This window comes from Lissotriton helveticus, chromosome 4_1 (assembly GCF_964261635.1).
Source record: "Lissotriton helveticus chromosome 4_1, aLisHel1.1, whole genome shotgun sequence".
Lineage (NCBI taxonomy): Eukaryota > Metazoa > Chordata > Amphibia > Caudata > Salamandridae > Lissotriton > Lissotriton helveticus.
Genome location: NC_136063.1, coordinates 395,552,530 through 395,571,720, shown reverse-complemented (window position 1 = coordinate 395,571,720; position 19,191 = coordinate 395,552,530). Strand labels below are relative to the sequence as shown.

Below are 19,191 nucleotides of genomic sequence, written 5' to 3'. Positions count from 1 at the left end.
GGATTTCAGTCCTGAGGGCCAAAAGCTTACTGAAGCAGATGACTTGACTCCTAACTTGAATTTCTGTGCCAGGACAGGAAGCTGTGTATTTTCCAACAGCCTGTCCTCAGAGGAGCTGGCAGAGAGGAAGGATGAGAAACAGTTCAGGCTGGAGATGGCCAGGCTTAGAATGGAAGAGAAGAAACTGATCATGGAGGAGAAACTAGCTTTGGAGCGTTTGGCTCCTGAAAGGAGCCTTAAGGAGCTGAAACTGAAAGCAATAGAGGCAGATTACAGCAGCATTGGTGCCTTGGGTGACCTGCCTGAGCTTGTTGGTTGGCAAGTTGAGGGTGGACCAAACAGGGAGGAATTCTGCAACGTACAGAATGAATGCCCCACTCTAGAGGGCTTGAGGCAGCAAGCTGACACCCAGTCATCAGGTGACACCTCTGGAAATCACCCTATCTATTGGGAAAATGAGCTCGTATATAGCGAACCTAAGACTCCTGGATCCGGGGCAGCCCATGTGCTGGTGGTCCCTCAGTGTTACAGGACCTTCCTACTGGGTTTGGCTCATGACATACCTCCAGCAGAACATCTTGGGAAATACACGACCTCTGCAAGGCTTTTTGCCCACTTCTATTGGCCCCAGATGAAGACGACTTCATATGTATTCTGTTGGTCCTATCCCACCTGCCAGGCCAGTGAGAAGTCAGGGGAAAAGCTTAAGGCTCCCCTGGCCCAATTACCTGTCATTGGCACTCCCTTTGAGAGGGTAGGAATCCACATTATTAGACCCTTGGACCCAAGACAGCTTTGGGCAGCAGATTCATCCTTGTCATTTTGGATCATGCAGCAGACTACCCAGAGGCACTCCATCTGAGGTCGGTCATTGTGCCTGCAGTGGCCAGGGCCCCAAATGTTTTTTGTTTACCTGTGTGAGATTCCCCAAAGAGGTAGTGTCTGACAGAGTACATGAAGTCCATGTGGGATGAGTGTGGAGTAACGTTTAATTTCTCCACACCCTGTTATCCCCAAACCAACAGGATTGTGGAGAGATTCAACAAGACATTGAAGGGCACAATAATGAGCCCACCTGAGCCCATGAGGCATAAGTGGGACATCCTCCTCCCATGCCTTCTCTTTGCCTCAAGGGAGGTGCCTCAGAAGGGGGATGGGTCTAGCCCCTTGAACTTCTCTGTGGCCCCCCATTAGGGAACCTCTTAGCCGTGTGAGAGAGGGTGGGAGCAAGCTCCTTTGAAACCCTCTAGGGATGTGGTCAGCTACATGCTGGCACTCCTTAACCAGATGCACCACCTATGGAAAAAGTCAAAAAGTAATCTTGAGACCAGTCAGGAGGGTGTGAAACTCTAATGTTACCAGAAGACCATTCTGGGAGAGGTTCCACATGGCCATAAGGTGTGGGTTATGGAACCTGCGCTGACCAGAGCTCTCCAGGATCACTGGACATGTCCATTCAACCTGAAGGGGCGGAAGGGGGAATCCACCTACTAGGTGGTTCTCCAGACCCCTAGGAACCTGTTAATGGTGCTGTTAGACCTTGCATCCTTGGCGTGGCTTTCCCCTGTATTTTTGCCTCGTGTATTTTTACTGTGTGTTGGTTGGACTTAGTTTTTGCTGTTCTAGATGCTTTGGGCACTTTGCCACTTCTGTCAAGTCCCAAAGTTCAGTGCTCCCTCTGTAAATAGTTGTCATGGATTATTGGTTCCAAAATTGGCTTTTTTGATTTTCCACTAAGTCCCTAGTCCAATGCACTGTGTGTGCCCAGGGCCTGTAAATTAAATGCTGCTAGTGGGCCTGCATATTTACAACAAGGGGTGGTGATGGACAGAGTCTCTGAATTAAGCAGAATACTCTCACCCAGTCAAGAGATCAGGGCTAGATCCAACACCGTTTTTTAGCTCATTGCACCATCCCAGTTTCAGAACCTGGCTGTATGCAAATTAGTCGGTCCCTGGCCCAGTGCATCATGGGAACAGGGCAGACCAGACTACAAAAGCCAATTCTTACACTGGGAAGGAAACAAGCTTCCGGGGACCGGTTTCTGGCATTTCAGCCGTCTTCGGCCCGGCTTGCTTGAATCCTGATGGTGCAATGAGCAAGGGACTCACATCTGAGTATACCCTTCCACGCTTAGGGTGGACAAAAATATTTACAACAAGGGGTGGTGATGGACAGAGTCTCTGAATTAAGCAGAATACTCTCACCCAGTCAAGAGATCAGGGCTAGATCCAACACCGTTTTTTAGCTCATTGCACCATCCCAGTTTCAGAACCTGGCTGTATGCAAATTAGTCTGTCCCTGGCCCAGTGCATCATGGGAACAGGGCAGACCAGACTACAAAAGCCAATTCTTACACTGGGAAGGAAACAAGCTTCCGGGGACCGGTTTCTGGCATTTCAGCCGTCTTCGGCCCGGCTTGCTTGAATCCTGATGGTGCAATGAGCAAGGGACTCACATCTGAGTATACCCTTCCACGCTTAGGGTGGACAAAAATATTTACAACAAGGGGTGGTGATGGACAGAGTCTCTGAATTAAGCAGAATACTCTCACCCAGTCAAGAGATCAGGGCTAGATCCAACACCGTTTTTTAGCTCATTGCACCATCCCAGTTTCAGAACCTGGCTGTATGCAAATTAGTCTGTCCCTGGCCCAGTGCATCATGGGAACAGGGCAGACCAGACTACAAAAGCCAATTCTTACACTGGAAAGGAAACAAGCTTCCGGGGACCGGTTTCTGGCATTTCAGCCGTCTTCGGCCCGGCTTGCTTGAATCCTGATGGTGCAATGAGCAAGGGACTCACATCTGAGTATACCCTTCCACGCTTAGGGTGGACAAAAATATTTACAACAAGGGGTGGTGATGGACAGAGTCTCTGAATTAAGCAGAATACTCTCACCCAGTCAAGAGATCAGGGCTAGATCCAACACCGTTTTTTAGCTCATTGCACCATCCCAGTTTCAGAACCTGGCTGTATGCAAATTAGTCTGTCCCTGGCCCAGTGCATCATGGGAACAGGGCAGACCAGACTACAAAAGCCAATTCTTACACTGGGAAGGAAACAAGCTTCCGGGGACCGGTTTCTGGCATTTCAGCCGTCTTCGGCCCGGCTTGCTTGAATCCTGATGGTGCAATGAGCAAGGGACTCACATCTGAGTATACCCTTCCACGCTTAGGGTGGACAAAAATATTTACAACAGGGGGTGGTGATGGACAGAGTCTCTGAATTAAGCAGAATACTCTCACCCAGTCCATCACCACCCCCTTTTTGTAATTATTTTGGCCACCATGAGTGTGGAAGAGTATGCTCAGACATGAGTCCCTTGCTCATTGCACCATCAGGATTCAAGCAAGCCGGGCCGAAGACGGCTGTAATGCCAGAAACCGGTCCCCAGAAGCTTGTTTCCTTTCCAGTGAAGAATTGGCTTGGTAGTTTGGTCTGCCCTGTTCCCATGATGCACTGGGCCAGGGACAGACTAATTTGCATATAGCCAGGTTCAGAACTGGGATGGTGCAGTGAGCTAAAAAACGGTGATGGATCAAGCCCTGATCTCTTGACTGGGTAGGAGTGTTCTGATTAACTCAGATACTCTGTCCATCATCACCACCCCCTTTTTGTAATTATTTTGGCCACCATGAGTGTGGAAGGGTATGCTCAGACATGAGTCCCTTGCTCATTGCACCATCAGGATTCAAGCAAGCCGGGCCGAAGACGGCTGTAATGCCAGAAACCGGTCCCCGGAAGCTTGTTTCCTTTCCAGTGAAGAATTGGCTTGGTAGTTTGGTCCGCCCTGTTCCCATGATGCACTGGGCCAGGGACAGACTAATTTGCATATAGCCAGGTTCTGAACTGGGATGGTGCAGTGAGCTAAAAAACGGTGATGGATCAAGCCCTGATCTCTTGACTGGGTAGGAGTGTTCTGATTAACTCAGATACTCTGTCCATCACCACCCCCTTTTTGTAATTATTTTGGCCACCATGAGTGTGGAAGGGTATGCTCAGACATGAGTCCCTTGCTCATTGCACCATCAGGATTCAAGCAAGCCGGGCCGAAGACGGCTGTAATGCCAGAAACCGGTCCCCGGAAGCTTGTTTCCTTTCCAGTGAAGAATTGGCTTGGTAGTTTGGTCTGCCCTGTTCCCATGATGCACTGGGCCAGGGACAGACTAATTTGCATATAGCCAGGTTCTGAACTGGGATGGTGCAGTGAGCTAAAAAACGGTGATGGATCAAGCCCTGATCTCTTGACTGGGTAGGAGTGTTCTGATTAACTCAGAGACTCTGTCCATCACCACCCCCTTTTTGTAATTATTTTGGCCACCATGAGTGTGGAAGGGTATGCTCAGACATGAGTCCCTTGCTCATTGCACCATCAGGATTCAAGCAAGCCGGGCCGAAGATGGCTGTAATGCCAGAAACCGGTCCCCGGAAGCTTGTTTCCTTTCCAGTGAAGAATTGGCTTGGTAGTTTGGTCTGCCCTGTTCCCATGATGCACTGGGCCAGGGACAGACTAATTTGCATATAGCCAGGTTCTGAACTGGGATGGTGCAGTGAGCTAAAAAACGGTGATGGATCAAGCCCTGATCTCTTGACTGGGTAGGAGTGTTCTGATTAACTCAGATACTCTGTCCATCACCACCCCCTTTTTGTAATTATGCTAGTGGGCCTGCAGCACTGATTGTTACACCCACGCAAGCAGCCTTGCAAAGGGTTCTCAGACCTGCCATTGCAGTGTCTGTGTGCAGTTTAGTACTGCTATGTCGACCTGGCAAGTGCACCCACTTGCTAGGCCCTAACCTTCTATTTTCTTACATGTAAGTCTCCCCTAAGGTAGGCCCAAGGTACCCCTTTGGGCAGGGTGCAGTGTATGTGAAAGGTAGGACATGTCTTGATGTGTGGGGCATGTGCTGATAGTGAAATACTGCAAATTTCGTTTTTCAAAATTGAAAGGCTATCTGTCTCATAGGATGGGATGGGGAGTTTACTTATTACATCTTATAAGTTTAATATCCCATGGGACCAAGATTGGAATGCCTGAACTCCGGATATAAAGCTGCATCTTTTAATAATGAGGACTTTTATATTCTTGGTTTGAAAATACCACTTTTAGAAAGTGGCTATTTTCTTGCTTAGCCATCCAGTGTGCCTCTACTAGGTTTGTGTATTGACTGTCTGGCTTTGGGGATGTGCATTCTGTTCAGACAGCCACTTGGGGGGGAGGTGTGTCCTGCCTCTCCAGAGTGAGTCAGGCCTGGGCTGAATAGACCTGGGTTGCATTTAGAGTAGGGGAAGGAGAATTCCTTTAGTCCTGAATGGGCCTGGACTGACTTTGACAATGCTGTCTCCACCTCCTGCCAGGAAGCTGGGCCATAGAGGACAGAACTGTTTTTTTGCTGAGCACAAACATCCACTGCCACAAGAGAACAAAGGAATATTGACTATAAAAAGTGGGGCGAGGCCCCAGAATTTTAGATTAACTCTGGACTCAAGAGGACCCTCTGCCAAGGGCAAGAGCTGGGTAAGCTGAAGGAGAAGTACTGCCCCTTTGCTGTGTGCTGTCTGGGGTTTGCCTGCAGTAGCTGTTTCTGCCAAGGAGAGGAACTGTGTGTGTATCCTGCTTGAAGAGTGTCTCCAAGGGTTTGGAAGTGGAGCTTGTCCCCTGTTTAAAAAGTCTCAGGAACAGCAAAGACTTCACCATCCCTCTGGGCACCATCTTTGGATCCGCAGGTTTCAGTTGCCGCAGAGGAGAGAGCAGCCGACTCCATCGCTGGCTTTGTGTCCTGCAGGCACCGCAGGAGGCACCTTCACACTTTGCTCCACAACCCTGGTCTCCGCGATGCCGTTTGGAACTACCGTCTCTGAGCTGCTGCTTGCACCGTGTCCTCTGGGCAACGCACTCCGCACTGCCTTGCCTCAATCTGCCTTCCCGGACTTCACCAACACTGTCACTGCCCGCTAGAACATGGACCAGCTCCGTCGCCTGCACTGCGACCTGCCAGCACTGCCTCAAGGACCGCCTCATTCCGCATCGCAGCCCTGGTTTACCGACTCCGTTGGATGACCGTCACTGAGCCACTGCCTGCACCGGGGTTTGAGGGCACCGCACCCTGCACAGCTTCACTTCACATCGCAACCACGACGATTGCCCCGACCGACTTGTACCAACAGGATCGGACACAACAAAAAAGGTACTGTCTACTAGTCTGTCAACGCTACAGTTGACCCAAACCAAGGCGGTCGGCTGGAACTGTTAGACTCTGTAGTTTTCAGCATTTCGGTAGTCCCTGAAGGAGCTACCGACTTGGAGGGACTGTGATTTTGAGATATTTCTGCAATTTAAAGGTTATCTTGCAAAGTACCTATTTTCAGTATTGATGTTGGATTTTTGTCGTTTTTGGTCTTGTTTAGTTTAGATAAAGATTTGCTATTTTTCTAAACTGGTGTGGTGTCCATTTGTAGTGTTTTCACTGTGTTACTGTATGCATGCACAAATGCTTTACACACTGCCTCTGCTCCATGTGAACCGCCTCAGAGAGCACTTTGAGAGGTTCGAAGTAAATGTGCTCTTGGTTACAGATCAAAGAGTGGAAGAGGAGAGGGAACCTCTCCCTGACCTCCTGGCTGCCCGGGAACACGATGGGTCAGTGGAGGGTGTCACCCTCTCCCACACTGACCCCAGAACAGCAGAGTGACTTCCACCAGCTGTTGGGACAGTTTGTGTCACTGTTCTCCCTCACGCACCTGTGTGTCCAAGACATTGACACTGGAGACAGTCCACCTGTTAAAAATAAAGTGTACACACACACATGCAAGGTTGGCAGACAAGGTGAGGGCCAGTATCAAGGAGAATGTCTCCAAGATGCTGGTGTTTGGGATAATTTAGCCCTTCAACAGTCCTTGGCCTAGCCATTTGGTGCTGGTCCCAAAGGCTGCCTCACCGGGAACTTAGGTTTTGCGTGGACTACCTGGGTCTCAATTCCATCATGAAGACTGATGCACACCCCATTCCAGAGCTGATGAGCTTATAGATCAGCTGGGCACTGCACATTTCTCAGTACTTTTGATTTGACATTGGGTACTTGCAGATCGCTCTGACTGAGGGGGCAAAAGAGATGTCTACATTCTCAACCCCAGAAGGCCAGTTCCAGGTTATGCCCTTTGGCTTGAAGAATGCCCCTTCCACCTTTCAGAGATTGGCTAACAGGATCCTGGCTAGGGAAGGAGGTGTTCTATGTCGCCTACCTGGAACAGATAGCTGTCTGTAGCTCCATCTGGGAGGAACATCTGTAGCACTTCCACCTGCAGCAGGCAGGCCTGACTATCTAGGCCAGTAAGTGCCAGACAGGGCAGGAGTCCACTGTGTATTTGAGCCACATGGTGGGCGGGGAAAGGTGCAGCCCCTTCAGGCTTAGATTAAGACAATCCTGGCCTGCTATCCCCCAAAACAGAGACAGAGGTGAGGGCCTTCCTGGGCCTCACAGGATACCATACAAGGTTTGGTAAGGGTAATTGCACCATTGTTGCCCCCTTAACAGATCTGACTTCAAAGAAGCAGCCTAGACGGGTGACCTGGACAGAGATCTGCCAGAAAGCATTTGATAACCTCTGGGAGGCGATGTGTGCCGCAACCGTACTCAAGGCTCTTGACTTCTTAAGGAGTTCATATTATAGACAGACACCTCAGCTGCCATGGGATCTGTTCTCACAGAAGTTTAAATGTGTGTTTACAATGACTTTTGTCTTCGGTTTACGTTTGGCATGAGTGATCTTTAGAAACATTGAATAAGCAGAAGACATTGAACCATTATTAGCACTGCTGCTTGAAGCGTATGCAGCACGTCTAGGTGCAGGTTAATACCAGATCATTGCACAGTCCTGACAGTTTTTTTGTGGCCTTATCAAATCTGCAGTTTCCACCAAATCCTTTAAAAGTGCTTGCTGCTGTATGCCATCCTCTACGCCTAATCATAAAAAATATATAAGTCTAAGGCTATGGTATAGTATAGTTCCACACACCTTGCACATCACCTGGGGATGCTGGTAAGTCTTCTAAGTGGCTGCTATGGACTTTCAGTAATTTTGGGGATTTGCTGGAGGACATGGACTGTCATAGATACATCACTGGAAGGCCTTTGGTGGATCACTTCAAGGAGTGTACTTCTGCTAATTTTCAAGGATTCAGCGGTATGGGTTGAGCCCTGATACCCCCAGATTAACAGCTGTAATTCCCATCAGCTAAGATGAATTTCTTAACTACTACTTAACTATCTGCCTGACCGTGGTGCGTAAATTGTTTTGGCAGTGTCCGATAACTCTCCAGCACTAATTTGTGGCTTAATCAACGAGCAAACACATTTTCCCGAAATGATATTCAGAGCGGTGCACACATTTTATAGAGAATTTTTTTTTAAGGAATTATTGATCGAGGTCAAAGTTATAGGCCCTCTTGAAATCGCCTTGGTGGTAGTGTTACAGTAACCAGGACATCACTGTGATTGAGTATTTTTAGTGTATTTGTGATTCAAATTTTGTGTTTACAAATTTGTTTTTGCAGCTTATAGTTTCCTAAAAGTAGAAATGAGCACTTTTACAGAGAGGTGCTGTTGAGTGTTACTGGCTGTGTTTTACACCAATACTAGGTAGTACGTTGTCATTCTGTGATGCTCCTGCCACCCCTTTTTCTGCTCTGTATCATATCAAATGTGTAGTTCCAAAGATAGCCTTTTATATCTGATTTAATCAGTGTTGCTTTCATTTTAGGTGATGAAGTGCTAGAGTGGAGCGGAAGGCTACTGCAAGGTGCAACATTTGAGGAAGTTTATAACATCATTTTAGAATCCAAACCAGACCCCCAAGTAGAGCTTGTAGTTTCAAGACCCATTGGGTAAGTTTGAATTTGTCATTTCTATGGATAATCTGGTAATGGATATGCATGGACATTTATTAATTTATCAACAAATAGAACTGGGTTTCAAATGAACAATTGTGTTCCGTCACTTAATATTTTCGCTTACTTTCCTAACATAAATAAGGCCAGGTAGAGGGGAGGGAGGGCAGGTTGTAAGTACTGGGACGAGGAAGAGAGAATCAAGTAATGAAGATTACCGATAAGTCATGCGAGCATAAGATCACATAGTGTGGATATAACCAAGCATGGGCCTTCTTATTATAATATTGAAGCAAAAAGAAAGACATATAAACATGTGGAAGTGAAACTCCATTTTATTGTAAAGAACAAGTATCTTATGTTGGGGTCTTTGTAGAATATTAATGATGGAGCGCTTGTTATGCTCCTCCATGGTGTGCTGGGGGTTCTAGGCAAAGAGGTATCAGGACGAAGAGGACACATGTGTGGTTGCTGGAGTGCAAACTTTGTACTTGAATAAACCAACTTTAATCCACCCTAAAAGGAGCTTGTACTTATTTCAGAACACTCCATAAATCTACACCTCAAACGAAGCAATACATGAAGAAACATTATTCCAAAAAGTGAAATCAGTTAATTATATAGAGCTCTGTTATGCAGCTTTAAAAATAATACCGGAACCTAATCTCAACTCATTACCCTGGACTACAATACTTCCATAATGAGAGATAAATATAGACAGAGATGCCCAAATTGCAACTGCAGAAATGCCTGCGACGGAAAATCGAGCCCAATATTCCTCCATGCTTCTTGTTAAATGAGCCTGAACATTGTCAGGAATTTCTTCGGTATGCTTGTGAGCTAAGGAAATAGCAGTTTTGATCCATATGGCCTGAGTAGATCTAGAAGGCTTACAACCCCTATTAGCATGACCAAAATTGACTAACAAAAAACTCTGATTTCCTAAAAACAGAGGATCTTTTTAGGTAAATATTAAGAGCTCTTACTTAATCAAGAGAAGCAATGGAAGTGTCACATCTAAAAGAGAGGTAAGCACAATCTCCTGATTTCTGTGAAATTATGTGTTGATATTAGGAAGAAATGTAGGTCCTAAAGATAAGACCACTCTATCCTCACACATTTCTAGGTAGGGATAGTGGAACTGAAGGGAACCTAACTCCCTTAGTCTCCTGGCTGATATTATGGCAACTAAGAAAAAAGTCTTGAGAGATCAAAATATCTCTGAAGTCTCTTCCAGAGGCTCGAAGGGAGGACTCAGTAAAAAAAGAAAAGTCCAGAGGAGGGTTGCAGGGAGGAATAACTTCTTTACCTTTGGTCTAATCATCAGAAATCCCCTAAACAGTCTAGAAATTAAATTGTCAGTGGTATCAAGGTTACCCCAGGGATATCTAAAGGCTGTGATAGCCGGCCATTGAAGTCTCGAAGTGGAGACTGCTAAATTCCTGTCTAAACCCTCCCATAGAAATTCTAAAATCATTTCAGGGAATCATTCCAAGAAAGAGAAACCCTTTATAGTACAGTCTTTATCAAAATATGCCCAGTGGTGATTGTATGACCTTCTAGTGTATTCTTTTCAAGAAGCATGAATACAAAGGGAGACAGGCAAAGAAAGACGCTGCCTTAAAACACCCTACCTTTTAGCCTCCAAGCTGACAGCCAAAGACAGACCAGGGACACAAACGTAAGGACAGGATGTATTAATTGAATGGGGGCAAATGGAGAATCCATTTCTTGTCCATTGCCATTTAGTTTAGAAGGGGAAGGAAACCAAGTTCTCCTTGGCCAAAAGAATGACAGACTCTCCCTCTGAATCCTGAGCAGGACCTTCCAGATGAGGGGAAAAAGAAGGAAAGAGATATAGGAGAACACTTGGCCATGGTTGGATAAGGGTGTCTACTCCCTGTGTATTCAACTGATCCGCAAACAGATCTGTGATCAAAATTTCACAGCTGCTGCATAGTTTCCAAAAGACCAAAGGAGTGAGAGAAAATTCATGTGAATTGGGAAATATCTAACTTAACCTGTCCGCTTGAATATTTTGATATCCCTGGATGTGAACTTCCCTTAGGGAAAGCAGTTTTACCTCTTACCAAGACATTATCTGAAAGGCTAACCGGTTCAGGGATTGACATGTTGTTCCAAACTGTTTATATATATAAGCTTTTGTAATCAGATTGTCATTCTGATCACCAGGCCTGAAACCATAATCTGCACCACCATCAACTCTCTCATGTTGGGCGACTAACTAGACTTCTGAGTATTCCCTCAGAACTGCTTCCCAACCCTGACTGCTGGCATCTGTGGTTAGTACCAGAGGGCAAAGAGAGTTCCTTGATCGAGTGCAGATGTCTCTATATACCGTCTAAGATGAATCCTGATAATAGGAGGTACTGGAATGACAATCTCTTAGTACTTTGCATCTGGGGACCAATGCTGAAGGATGTGAAGAGTCACCTAAACAAGATGAAAGCAAACCTAGTGAATGGTGAATGCTGTTGCAGCCTGAAAATAGAAGAAAACAATCAACATAGTCTCCTCATTGGAGGAAATAACTTAAGACTGGAGATCAGAAAGAAACATAATTGCAATGTCTCCCTGAACTCTCAGCCATTCCCTAACTGGAGCAGACTGATTCCTCAGGATTTGACCCAGATGGGTTCACAATTTAATTATCCATGCAAAGCTGTCATGAAAACGGCCCCAGTGGAATCCAGATCCTGTGAGGATACCAAAACAGATGTATTCCTCTTTATCAAAAATCCTAAATTCCTCATCTCTCTGCAGGTTTCATTTCTGTGAGTTACAGCAAGAGAGTGGCACTAGGCCTGGATCAACAGATCATCGACGTAGGGGTACATTTTTACCGTCTTGTTGTAGAAGAAAGCCATCACAGAAGCCAGAATTTTTGTTAAAACCCTTGACTCTCAATTCAATCCAAAAGGAAGTACACAAAACTGCCAATGTTCCTTCCCTATACAAAATCTGATAAACTGTTGGCTTGCAAGAGCTAGAGGGATATGTAAATAGCCATCCTGTAAATCTTTTTTGGTCAGCAAATCTCCTTGGGATATCAGTAAAATTACTTGCTGAAGGGAACTAAGTTTGAAACGAATTGTGGGGATGAATTTTATTATTTCCTTCAAGTCTACAATCATTCTGAATTATTCCAATAGCTTCTACACCAGGAAAACACTTGAGTAGCAACCCAACCCCCACTAATCTACCATGACTTGAATTATTGTTTTTTTCTAGAATAGGGTCATAACACTGTCCATTAATATCTCTCTTTGTTCTGCTCAATGGAAGAGCAGTAAGTACATATCTGGAACTCAGAAGAACCGTAGAAAGGGTTATCCTGTATGCCAACGATATCACCTGCAGAGCCAATTTGTCAGATACCCTGGGGACCCAACAATCTTGAAAAAAAGAAAGCCGGAACCCATCTTTACACAGGCCACCGGCATAGTCAGGAACATTGTTTAGGACTGCCTTTTGATCCAGGTGGTTAAGGAAAGGAATAATTATTGTGGGACCAGAGTTGAAACCTCAACCTGTTAAAGGAAAAATATGTGTGTTTTTTCCTTGTACTTGCCAAAAACCACCTTCTTATCAAAACCGTTTTGTCTGGATGTAAAATTTGGAGTATGCTTTTGATTTTGAAGGATTTCCATAATACTTGCTCCAATTCCTCTTCAAAAAAGTTGTTACCGGAAAAGGGCATACAGAGAAGGTAATTCTTTTGAGCTGTATCTACTTTCCTTCCCCTCCAAGACAATTGACATCTGTCCATAACTATACTAGTCGAAGCTATAGACGAAGCTCTAAGACTATCGAACACTATATCAATCAGATAAAAATTAAACCTGTTCTTTCATATGTGCTAACACCTGGGTATAATCCTCCCCTTCCTGAATAACAAAGTATAGAGATTGAAAGTCCTTGACCAATGACTGAGAGACAGAGACTAAATACATTTCAGACATATTTGAAAGATTCAGTTTGGCATGGGTCCTCTTAGAGCACCTTCAGCTTTTTTGTCCTCAGTATCAGCTACCACAAACTCCTTATTTTAAAGGGAGAATGACCCACTAAAAAGCAGGTCAATAGAAAGAAAACGGGGCTAGTTCAACATCTCCCTTTGTCAGGTTTGCCCACTAGGAACAGTCACTCTGTCAGGATCTCTCTAAATCCTTTGTAACACATTTTGAATGACAGAGATGACAGGGAGTTTAGGTACCAAAACTCTCTGAAATTACGAAACCAATCACAAATAGAACAAGGCTTCTTGGAATCTGCAGGAAGCTAAAGATTTGAAGACAAATAGGCAATGATGGGTTTCATCTCTTCTGTATGGGTATATTATTTCCTAGCAGCCGCAGAGCTGTCTGGAAACCCATTTTCTTCTTCATCGTAATCCTAAGAAGCTCAGCTAAAGGCTGAGGAAGTAAAAGGCACCAACAACTGATAAGAGTCCTAAGAAGGAGGAGAAAGATAGGTGGAATCCCTCTATCATGCATAGGCTACTGAGAGTGATCTAACCATCTCCTGCAACTTCTTGTCAGTCATCAGGGAAAAGCAAGCTTACTATGAGGCTGCCCTTTAACCCCATTCAGGATGGCTTTCTCAGGCGAATAAGAAGGAAAAATATGTTTTTTTCTGGACATTTTTGCTTATCTTGATGCCTAAGTAGTCAAAAACACAATGAAGATACCAACACAGAAATATCATGTATAGGAAGAAACGACCCCAAAATAGGTGACTAAGATAACTTGAAGCATACTAAGTGTTGTAAAACATAGAATTCCAGCGCACCTCACTTTTTAGTAGATAAAAAAACTATTCTTTCATTTAAGTTCTTTAATGCAGACAGGCAAAAAATCTTGAAAATAGGCTTTTCGTTAAATTCCTCTATCTCTTCTTAAGCAGTGGTAGAACAGCATGCTGCTGTAAGTAAAAACTTGACATTCTTCATTTGAAAATAAGTGGATGCTTTAGAGGAAGAGGTGTGGCGCAGCGGCTTTGGTTTTCTTCATCTGAATCTACGAAACACCTGTAAATTCAGTGTAAACACTTCATATCATCACAGGCTTTTTTGACCTGATTCCCCTATAAACAGTAATGAAAAATATTGCATTCCGTTAATAAATAATTATAGAAGCTATCACCCTAGCAGGCCGAAGTACCAGTCTTAAGATAAACAGTTGCAGATAGCAGTTTAGCATCCATCTTTTGCCTTGTTCACTGCAAACAAGGTGTGTTTTCTGTCACAGCACGGTGTTGGTTTTGTGTTGTGTTGTGCACCTGGGTAAATTTCCTTTGTATGTGGCTAAGCTCCATGCATATGCTCCTCACATACTGGCACAGCTGCGATAATCCAAAATATGAGGAAGCTGTGCAGTTCCTTAGAGAGGCGAAATTCCACACCTTTACAGTCCAGAGGGTTATGAGCGGATTTGGCAGGTAACCCTTTTGAGAGCAAAGGAGGTCAAACCTTCTGGCTCTATTTCAGTGGAACGTGGGAGCTGCTGATGCATAACTTTGGAATTGCTCTAAGTTTGCGTGGTGACTGAACAACCATCACAGCCTTGTGGTAGTCCTTCAGTACGCTGTCGCGGAATATGTTCTGATTGTGAGGGTTGTGGAGACTCATCAGTTGCTGCAGAGAATACTCACAGACCTGTGATAAACACCTGAGTCTGACTATGTGCCCGGGCCTGCGTGACTACTAGATATGCTAGGATAGGCACGTTGCGACTCATAAGCTCGCAATTTATGAAATCACATGACTGCATTATGTTTGCATGTAGAGCAGCCAAGAAAGTTGCCTGATCCAATTATTTGTCAACTAATATGAATGTTTTCACAATAGACTCAATTCAAATATGGTTTTGTGCCTGTTTCACAACTGAAGTTGGGTAGATCTAACATTGAAGTTCTACTGCTGCAGATTTAAGATTCTCATTTTAAGTGAGGCAGAATCTAACCCAGCCAAACATTTTTGCAGTGTCCTGAAAGGTTTGATATTCCAAATTTGTACAGAATTTCAGAACCTGAAGTTACATTTTAAATACCTAGGACCTCGTTAGAAAACTGCCATGCTAGGTCTGGGCTTGCATACATTTTGAAATCAGTCAGGGAGACTTAAAAGTACATGAAGATGTAAAGTTTATAGACTTCATTGGTGAAACATTTCTCACAAAAGGTTATTTAACAAGGTATTTTCCAGGATAAACATTTTTTAACCTGACACATCTGCTGCAACATGCCGTTTTTTTTTATCCCCAACCCTACTTGTTTTTTGTTAACTCTTAACTAACTTTATGATGTTTGTGAAGTTATTGACATTTTAAAAAAACCTTCATGAAGTGGGCAGAAGCACTTTTAAACAATCTATCGCAGATAAAGCAATTGCCATACTCCCTCCTCATTAGCAGTTGTCTGTGCTTAATTGGTAAGAAAAATACGGCCAGCACCAGAGATATTTCTCAGAAGACCACTGCAATTTACAAGAACTACTGTCCTATCATTAGTATCAAATGCCAATGCGTACTCTACCCACTAACCATCACACACCTCTAAATGCGATCATTTAGACCTACTCAGGCCACTGAAAGTTGTAAGAACTGGCTGGACGCCCTGGTATTTTTTGTAGCTATTGAAATATTAAACACTGCTAATGTTCTCTGCTCAAAAATAAGTAGACCACTCTACCATGTGGTAGACTGTCATAAATAAGTGCAGGTGTTAAAAATTAAGTGCTAATGCAGAGCACTGGCACAAATTAAGCAATGGCAGTTATGCATATATTAGAAAGCCTATGTGAATTCAGACCTTGCTAAGGTTTCCGCTGCATAATATGGTGCTGGGTGACTGCATAGTATTACTGAAAATGAAAACTGTTTCATGTACTTTTTTGTCATTTCAGAGATATACCCAGGATACCTGACAGTACTCATGCACAACTGGAATCTAGTAAGTTTGTTGAATGTGGGAAAAGGGTGATTAGTGGATAAAGTTATTATTAATATGCAGTATCCAATGAAATGTTACTTCTCTAAGGAAATGTTAATGCTGTCCTTTCTTAAAAAATTCCAACACATTATAATCAATTCAACACAATACATTATGTAGCCAAATGTGGTGAGCGGCAGTATATGACTTGATTTTATTTGTTTTTGTTGCAATAATGATGTTGTAGATACAACTTGTCATTAAGGTATGTTTCTAGTATGGGTTTCTTGGCAGTTCCTATACTTTGAATATTCTCCCCATCACAAATATGTTCTAAGACTTTGAAAACATTATTAAAGAAGTGGTTCTTAACCTATGGCCTGCAACTCTTACTATCGGAGTTCACAACTGTTTATAAAATTAAATATTAAAGCAGATTAATCACACACACACCTCTCTTTCTCTCTCTCTGTCTCTCTCTCTCTCTCGCTATATATATATATATATATATATATATATATATATATATATTATTACCCAGAGGTGGTCGTCACCGTTGGGTAGTTATAATAGCATTCTTTGTGTTGCTAATAATGTTTGCCGTGTTTGATGAATCTCCACGATACCTTCTAAAAAAGTGCTACCTTTGGACTAGTTTGTGCATGGAAAGTTCAGGGCGATCTGTCAAGTGGGTGCCGAGAAAATGGGGGAGTCCCAAAACACATTTTCCCCATTAATTTTCCCATTGGAACTTTAGACACCGTTACAGTCCAAACCACTGAACAGATTTACGCCAAATGTGACACAAAGATAGATCTTGGTCCAGAAAGAGTGGCTTTTGTGTTTTGGTGTAAATCTGTTCACTAGTTTTGGAGAAATTAAGGTTAACAATACATTGCATATTTCTTGGCGCTATTAGTGTATTGTTTTGACGCTCAAACTGTAACCATTTCTAGGCTGTGATCCCAGACTTCCAGTAGTAGTTCAGTGGGGGCCCATGAAAATAAAAAAGTCAAGAACTGCTGTATTAGAGATATTTGATGAATGAAACATGAGGTTACCTCTTTCTCAAAATAATTTTTTGTCACATCACTAAAAACGCCCGGTTTTTGGGGGGCTGGGATGGGGAGGTGTCTACTCCTAAATACAACCAAGAACAGACACAACCCGAAGGATACAGACAAATACCTTCACAGTGAAAAGGAGGATTTGTAACATTTTTTGTTGGTTTGCAACCATTATGGCAATGTTAGGTCTAATGCAATATCTAAGATCCTGCTCAAAGGGCAACCTGGAAATAAGGTGCACTAGCTATTATTATTGTTAAGTGACCTTGCGGGACATGTAACCTGCGCAATAGGCATATATCTAAGGCTCAACTGGGAGATTTGCATGAAACTTCAGACTTCTTAACAAGAACACTCTCGGTGGTAATGCTTGCTTGCTGGTTTTTACTTTGTAAGTCTCCCCGGATATCAGCTTAAGTACCAATGGTTTATATGCTTGGTCCTTTCACGCCAGATATATTTGGTTTCCTTTTAGTTTAACCAGCACCGACCAATTCAAGGCACTCTTAATCATCATCAGAGAGTTCACCTGACTGTCTACCACAGAAAACTCCATCACTCCCTCACAGGAACTCTGTGACTCCCTCACTGACCACTTCCACAACAAGATACCAACTATCTACAGAAACTTTGATGCCCAACCCTCCGCCCTGATCTGCAACCGATCAACAACCAACCACCTGCTCACTGGATGGGAATAACTCAGTCCACCAACAACTACCGCCCTCCACTCACGAGCGCCCACCGACCCTTGCCCCCACCAACTCTTCAACCTCCTAAGCAGTGAGATCAGCCACCAGCTCACCACCATGCTCAATGCATCCATAGCTACATCCACCTTTCCTGACCCATGGAACCATACAGGGGTTAAATCCCCCCTCAAGAAACCTTGGGCAGACCCCAGAAAGTTCCAGAACTACCGTCCCATCTTCTTCTTTCCGTTCCCTGCCAACATCCAGGAGAAGGCCATCAATCTCCAACTCACGGATCATCTGGACCCATCCCAATCAGGTTTGAGAGCCAACCCCAGCACTGAGAGAGCCCTGATCGCGGCAAAGGGTGACATCCGAACCCTACTTGCCAGAGGAGAATCAGCCGCCCTCATCCTCCTGGATCTCTCCTCAGCCTTCAACCCCGTCTGCCACCACACACTCATCGATTTGGAACTGCAGATGATGCCCTCAGATGGATGGCTTCCTTCTTCACAGGACGCACCTAGAGAGTCCTCCTTCCTCCCCCTTCTCACAACCCAAGCACACAATCAGCGGAGTACCCCAAGGCTCATCCTTCAGTCCTACCCTATTCAACATCTACATGACTCTTCTCACATACATTGTCCAATCGCACAACATCAACATCATCTCTGACGCCGGTGACACTCAGCTCCTCTGCTCACTCTCAACGAACCCCACCTTGACGAAGATTAACTTTCACTACTGCATGAAGAATGTCACATCATGGATGAAAGACAACTGTCTGAAACTCAACACCGACATAACAGAAGTTCTAATCTTCGGCAGACACACCGCTCTTTGGAACAACTCCTGGTGACCAGCTGACACTACACCAGTTTCGAAAAAGAAAATATCTTTATCTAAACTCAACTAGACAAAAACAACAAAAAATCCAACATACATGTAGTAAAATAGCACTAAAAACGGTTATTTCCAAAATAAAGCTTGTAGAAAACAAATAGCTCCACCAGGAGTTATTACGATGTTGTGACAGCAATAAATCCAAAGTATGGCCCGACTGCGTAGTGCGCTGCATCGGGCATGGAGTCGCACAGACTTCCAAACATACAGGACCTTGGAAAACAAAGTCTTTGACGATGCACAGCATTGTGAAGGTGAGGTGTTGGTGCCGAGGTGGAGTGCGGCTCCCTGGCTGCCACGGGGGAGGTGAGGTGCCATTTTTGCAAGGAGGTAACATGTCGAATCCAGGACAGGGGAAGTCAGTTGCGTCGGCGGTGAGACATTGGTTTTATTGAGGCGATGTCATGTCAGCGAGTTCATGGAGTCACCCTCAGCGGTTCTAGGTACAGTGATAACAAGATGCTTGCAGTGACGGAGTCGGTGTGAGTGCTGGCGTCGGGAATACAGATAACTGCAGCCGTAGAAGGGCGTCAAAGGGCAGCGGAGCTGTGGTGCAGGCTGGGTGGTGCATTGTGCACTTCACGAGCGGTGCCCCTGGCCACGGTGCAGGTCGCGGTGTCACAGTTGCATTGCTGACAGCGTTTGAGATTGTTTTTCTTCCTTCTCTTATGTTTCTTCCAGCTCCCAA

At 44.5% G+C, this 19,191-nt stretch overlaps 1 protein-coding gene across 1 annotated transcript in view; it reads left to right on the top strand.

Annotated features, from left to right (window-relative positions):
• The window catches only part of RIMS2 (regulating synaptic membrane exocytosis 2), a 1,857,427-nt gene that overhangs the window by 1,087,631 nt on the left and 750,605 nt on the right, over positions 1–19,191 (top strand). Inside the window, exons 10-11 of the mRNA XM_078686898.1 lie at positions 8,764–8,887; positions 15,816–15,862. Coding sequence (XP_078543024.1) covers positions 8,764–8,887; positions 15,816–15,862 — 171 coding nt within the window. The remainder of the gene's footprint in view (positions 1–8,763; positions 8,888–15,815; positions 15,863–19,191) is intronic.